Consider the following 5811-nt stretch of genomic DNA (forward strand, 5'->3'; position numbering starts at 1 on the left):
TCTCGGCCAGGACGAGTAGTGGGGAGCGTGGGTGTCTGAAGTACCGGCTGGTGGGCTCCCAGGAGGAGCTGGCATCTTGGGGGCATGAATACGTCAGGTAAGCCTGGGTGGGAGCAGGGCCTGGGGAAGAACAAGGGCTTAGGGGGATTTCCCTGAGTGCTTCTGCTCTAGCCCACCTGGGAGGTGCCCTGACTTGCTGGGCTTGTGCTCAGCTGCCCCTGTCACGTCTGCACACGTGTCGTCTCGTGTCTCCACAGTGATTTGCTAGCTGCAGTGGTCTTGCTGCCATGGCGCCTGTAATCTCTGTTCTTAACCCTGTTCCTCCCCTGGGCTTATCCCCCCATAAGCTCTCGCAGGAATGTGGAGCCCCCATAAACAAAGCACAGCCCCGGCTAACTGGTAGCAGCTGCTTTTCATGCTTAGGGCTGGGTGAAGCTGGTTTCTGTGGTCGTGATGTCCCTTTGTCCCTGCAGGCACCTGGCAGGGGAGGTGGCCAAGGAGTGGCAGGAGATCGATGAGGCTGACAAGGCTCAGAGGGACACGCTTCTCACCCTGGTCAAGGAGATCGTCCCATACAACATGGCCCACAACGCAGAGCATGAGGCCTGTGACCTGCTCATGGAGATCGAGCAGATGGACATGCTGGAGAAGTACATCGATGACAACGCCTACTCCAAAGTGTGCCTCTACCTGACCAGGTGAGGGACCTCAGCAGTCTCAGGCACTGGAGGGGGCCTGGTCCCTAGTGGGCTGAGGTTGCCTGACGTGGTCGTCACCTTCATGCCTGTCTCCTCCTCAAAGCTGCGTAAGCTATGTCCCAGAGCCTGAGAACTCTGCTCTCCTGCGCTGTGCCCTGGGTATCTTCCGCAAGTTCAGCCGCTACCCAGAAGCCCTGCGCCTGGCTCTGATGCTCAATGACATGGAACTAGTGGAGGACATCTTCACCTCCTGCAAAGATGTGTAAGCAGAGACTCGTTCCCTGCCCTCTGGGGCCTTTGCCCATCATGGTGGGGCTTGGATCCCCATCTGGGCAGAGCTGGGTTGGATCCTGCCACCGCCAGAGGGGGTTTGGACTGAGGTTCTTGTCCCTGAAATCAAGATGGGCAAGAGCAGGACATTTCTGGGCTGTTCTTGTGTGCCTTTAGAGGAGGGCATGCTGGCTCACTGTTTGGTGAGCGTGTGTTTGTGCTGGGGCTCGCTGGGGTCAGGGCACTTGTGAAACCTCTTCATTCTGTGCAGAGTTGTCCAGAAACAGATGGCCTTTATGCTGGGCCGCCACGGGGTCTTCCTGGAGCTGAATGAGGATGTGGAGGAGTATGAGGACCTGACCGAGATCATGTCCAATGTCCAGCTCAACAGCAACTTCCTGGCCTTGGCCAGAGAGGTGAGTGTTCCGGCTGGGAAAAGAGCCCTGGGCTGCCTCCAGCTGTGGCTGCCCTGGCTGCTAGGCTCTGTGGCAAGATCTGGGAAGAAATCCATCATCCCTATGAGCTTGGCCAGGCACCTTCTGGAGAGGTTGCCCTTGTAGGGCAGCTGCCCTGGGGTGTACTGGCCAGTATGTGACCCCCTTCTCCCTTGTCTTTGCAGCTGGACATCATGGAGCCCAAAGTGCCAGATGATATTTACAAAACCCACCTGGAAAATAACCGTAAGGGCTCTTGTTGTGGCCTCTGTTGTTCCTCCTATGGGGAGCTCCTGGGGCTGCGAGGCACCTCTGGGCCGGCACAGTCAGCTGTGTATCCTGAGACAGGCAGATGGCCTGCCTGTGGCCTCTGACCTGGCGTGGAGCAGACCCAGCTGCCTGCCATGGATTTGGGCTCCTCCTTCCTTCCTGCTGGTGGTGGGACAGGTCCTCTTCCCCCTGTGGTGTGGGACAGCTGTGCGGTGCAGGGCTAGCAGGGCTTTCCTTGCTGCCCAGCTTACCCTGACATCGTTCCCCAGGGTTCGGGGGAAGTGGTTCCCAAGTGGACTCAGCCCGGATGAATTTGGCCTCCTCCTTTGTGAACGGCTTTGTGAATGCTGCGTTTGGACAGGACAAGCTGCTGACGGACGATGGCAATAAATGGTTGTACAAGAACAAGGACCACGGTGAGGGAGCTGTCTGGGCAGGGGCTGGAGCTGTCCCTAGGCTTGGGGTTGCTACCCTGTCCCTTTTGGGGGCCTGCTGAAAGGGGGGCTGCAGGGCACAGCCCCGTGTCCCTGGCCACCACCTGCCCCAGGCAGGGCATATCAGTTCAGGGCTGACGTGGGCTCTTCTTCCCTGGAACCACAGGGATGCTGAGCGCTGCGGCCTCGCTGGGCACGATACTGCTGTGGGACGTGGACGGGGGGCTCACGCAGATCGACAAGTACCTGTACTCCTCGGAGGATTACATCAAGGTTGGTGGCACCGATCCCAGCACGGGCTCTACAGCTGCATGGGGCAGCCCTGCTGCAGGCTGAGTGTGCAGCTGGCTCAGGGAATGGATAACCTTGCCTTGATCCGCTGTGCGGCTTGGCTCCTGCCTGGAGAGGGGCCAGATGCCCTGTGTCCCTGATTTTTGAGTGGCTCACAGTCAGGCGGGGAGCTCTTGGAGATGGCCTGAGGCACCATTGGGATCCCCTTGTCACAGAGCCTCGAGCTTTGGCCTGCTCAGCTGGATCCGGAGTGGTGTTGCTCACTTGATACCAACTTCCCCCTCCGGGGAAGCGGGTGTAATGTGTGGGGTGACATTAGTCACTGGCTGGCAGGGAGCTTTGCGTGTTGGTGGCTGGTGCGTGAAGGTGCTTTGCCTTGCAGTCGGGAGCCCTCCTGGCCTGTGGCATCGTCAACTCAGGGGTGAGGAACGAGTGTGACCCTGCCCTGGCCCTCTTGTCCGACTACGTCCTCCACAACAGCAACACCATGAGGATCGGAGCCATTTTTGGGTAAGGGCCCGGCCCCAGCCTCCTTGTGCTGTGCAGAGTGGTGCAGGTTCCCCCCTCACATTCCCCTGGACTCTCCACAGGCTGGGGCTGGCGTACGCGGGCTCCAACCGCGAGGACGTCCTGACTTTGCTGCTACCTGTGATGGGAGACTCCAAGTCCAGCATGGAGGTAGGGAGCAAGGCAGGGTTCGCTTGGGGTTCCTGCTTCCCTACCCCGTCCCCAGCAGCTCTTGGGAATACAGGGCCTGTCCTGCAGCCGGTTTGGGCTCCAAGAGCAAGGCTACATGTCCCTGCTTGGTGCTGTGCTGTGCCAGAAGAGCATGACCCTATTTTTCCCCATCTGAGCTGCTCCCACGATGGGATTGCAGCACGTGTGGGAGGGTAGGGAGCCATCAGGTCTCCCAATATCCTAAATTTTCGCACAAAGCGGTGGCCAAGGTACAACATGTTTCCTTCCCTCCTTCACCAGGTGGCTGGCGTGACTGCCCTGGCCTGTGGGATGATATCGGTGGGCTCCTGCAACGGGGATGTCACCTCAACCATCCTCCAGACCATCATGGAGAAATCTGAGACGGAGCTGAAGGACACGTATGCCCGGTGGCTGCCGCTTGGCTTGGGGTTGAACCACTTGGGTAAGGCTGGGCAGTGCCAGTGGCTCATGGGTTGAGGGATGGGGTGAGAGTGTCCCTCCACTGCTGTCCTCTAACCACTGCGCCTTCTTTGGCAGGGAAGGGAGAGGCAATCGAGGCCATTTTGGCAGCGCTGGAGGTGGTGTCGGAGCCATTCCGCAGCTTCGCCAACACGCTGGTGGACATCTGTGCCTATGCAGGTGAGTTGGGGGAGGCAGGAGTGGGTCCTGGGCCCTCTGCCTGCTGATCCGGGCCCTCCACTCTCTCCCCAGGCTCAGGGAATGTACTGAAGGTGCAGCAGCTCCTGCACATCTGCAGTGAGCACTTTGACTCCAAGGAAAAAGAGGAGGACAAGGACAAAAAGGACAAGAAAGAGAAGGAGAAGAAAGAGAGCTCAGCTGACATGGGGGCTCACCAGGTGGGGAAATGTGGGCTGGCATCTGTGTCCTTGGGGCAGGAGCTGGCTTTGGGAGGGTCCCTAAGGCCCTTGTGGGATCAGAACTGGAGCAAAACAGCCCCCAGCAGCATCCATCCCCTGCTTTCCCTGTCCCCCTGGGATCAGCGTGGGCGCAGGGGCTGTGAGAACTTGGGGTTTGGGCTGGGTGCTCCCTGCCTGGCGCTCAGTGCCCGTGTCCCCCCAGGGCGTAGCAGTGTTGGGGATTGCGCTCATTGCCATGGGTGAGGAGATCGGCGCTGAGATGGCCCTGCGCACATTTGGCCACCTGGTGAGTGACACTGGGGTGGGGAGGGGGACAGCGCAGAGCTGGGAAGAGACCTGGGAATAGAGACTGGGTCTTGCCTCGCATTTCTCTTGACCTCACTGCCCTTGGTAAGCTGTGTCTAACACCCACCTCCGCTCTGTGCAGCTGCGGTATGGGGAGCCTACCCTCCGCCGTGCTGTGCCCCTGGCCCTGGCACTTATCTCGGTCTCCAACCCCCGGCTCAACATCCTTGACACCCTCAGCAAGTTCTCCCACGATGCTGACCCCGAGGTCTCCTATAACTCCATCTTTGCCATGGGCATGGTGGGCAGCGGTAAGCCTGGGGGACAGCCCAGTTTGGGCCTCGTGCCGGGGGGAAGGTGGGAGACCTGAGCCACGTACCCTACTCTCTGCCTGCACCCCCTCTTCCTCAGGTACCAACAACGCTCGGCTGGCGGCAATGCTGCGGCAGCTTGCCCAGTACCACGCCAAGGACCCCAACAACCTCTTCATGGTGCGGTTAGCCCAGGTGATGATCCTGCAGGAAGGGGCAGGTTGAGGTCCCTGCCCTGGGTCTGGTGTTCCGGGGGTGTCACCCTCCCTCCAGGCAGGGCTGGGGGTCCCAGGCATTGCCCACCCCTCTCTCATGTGCTTTCTCTGCCACACCAGGGCCTGACCCACCTGGGCAAGGGGACACTCACACTCTGCCCGTACCACAGTGATCGCCAGCTCATGAGCCAGGTGGCCGTGGCCGGGCTACTGACCGTCCTTGTGTCCTTCCTGGACGTGCGCAACAGTGAGTACTGTGGGCTCGCCCCCACCCCCCGGCACCCCTCTGCCCCACGGTGTGGGCATCGCTCAGCCCCTTTACTTCTGTCTCTCCCCTCCAGTCATCCTGGGCAAGTCCCACTACGTCCTCTACGTGGTGGGCCAGGCAGGCAAGCCCAAAACCATCACTGGCTTCCAGACTCACACGACGCCGGTGCTGCTGGCACATGGAGAGCGGGCAGAGCTTGCCACTGAGGAGCACGTGCCCGTGACGCCCATCCTGGAGGGATTTGTTATCCTACGCAAGAACCCCAACTATGACGTTTGAGTTGAGGGGGGGCTGGGGGTGGGTGGGTGGGTAGGGGGTGTGGGAGGGGAGGAAAAAAACCTGCATTTGTTTGTTTTTGTTACTGAGAGTTGATGAAATAAATGATGCGGAGACTCCAGTACTGCCGTACCCTCCCTGTGCTGTGGGCCAGGCTCTGTTACCTGGAGGGCCGGGCCCCCAAGAAGAGGGGGGCTGAATGCAGAGTGGGGGGTGCCACGGGGGTTCCCACTCCCCCCGGCAGCGTGCAGCTCCCTGGCCGGGTGCGCTCTCCTGGGGTCCCTCGGGTGGTGGCCCCCGGCCTGTGCTGAGCTCTGCCAGTGTTCTGTGCTGCTCTGGAGCCGGGATCAGGATTAAAATCAGTCTTGAGGCAGGGTTGAGGCCACGGGGAAGGATTTTTAGGAAAAAGGGGAAAGCCAAGCCCTGCCCTGCCTGGCCGGGTGGCCGTGGGGGTTGTGCCCCAGTCTGGGGTGGAGGCTGGG

General features: G+C 60.4%; 1 protein-coding gene across 1 annotated transcript in view; it reads left to right on the top strand.

Moving 5' to 3' along the window:
• Positions 1-5339, top strand: part of PSMD2 (proteasome 26S subunit, non-ATPase 2) — a 7005-nt gene extending 1666 nt beyond the window's left edge. Inside the window, 17 exon segments of the mRNA XM_035890027.1 lie at positions 1-97; positions 474-698; positions 802-960; positions 1240-1384; positions 1588-1648; positions 1942-2088; positions 2273-2379; positions 2780-2907; positions 2988-3075; positions 3376-3538; positions 3634-3735; positions 3808-3953; positions 4177-4260; positions 4402-4570; positions 4671-4765; positions 4906-5032; positions 5127-5339. Of these exon segments, the coding sequence (XP_035745920.1) occupies positions 1-97; positions 474-698; positions 802-960; positions 1240-1384; positions 1588-1648; positions 1942-2088; positions 2273-2379; positions 2780-2907; positions 2988-3075; positions 3376-3538; positions 3634-3735; positions 3808-3953; positions 4177-4260; positions 4402-4570; positions 4671-4765; positions 4906-5032; positions 5127-5332 (2249 nt within the window). The 3' untranslated portion in view covers positions 5333-5339.
• The last annotated feature ends 472 nt before the right edge of the window (positions 5340-5811 follow it).

The sequence above is a fragment of the Egretta garzetta genome, unplaced genomic scaffold (genome assembly GCF_000687185.1).
Source record: "Egretta garzetta isolate BGI_Z169 unplaced genomic scaffold, ASM68718v1 scaffold172, whole genome shotgun sequence".
NCBI lineage: Eukaryota > Metazoa > Chordata > Aves > Pelecaniformes > Ardeidae > Egretta > Egretta garzetta.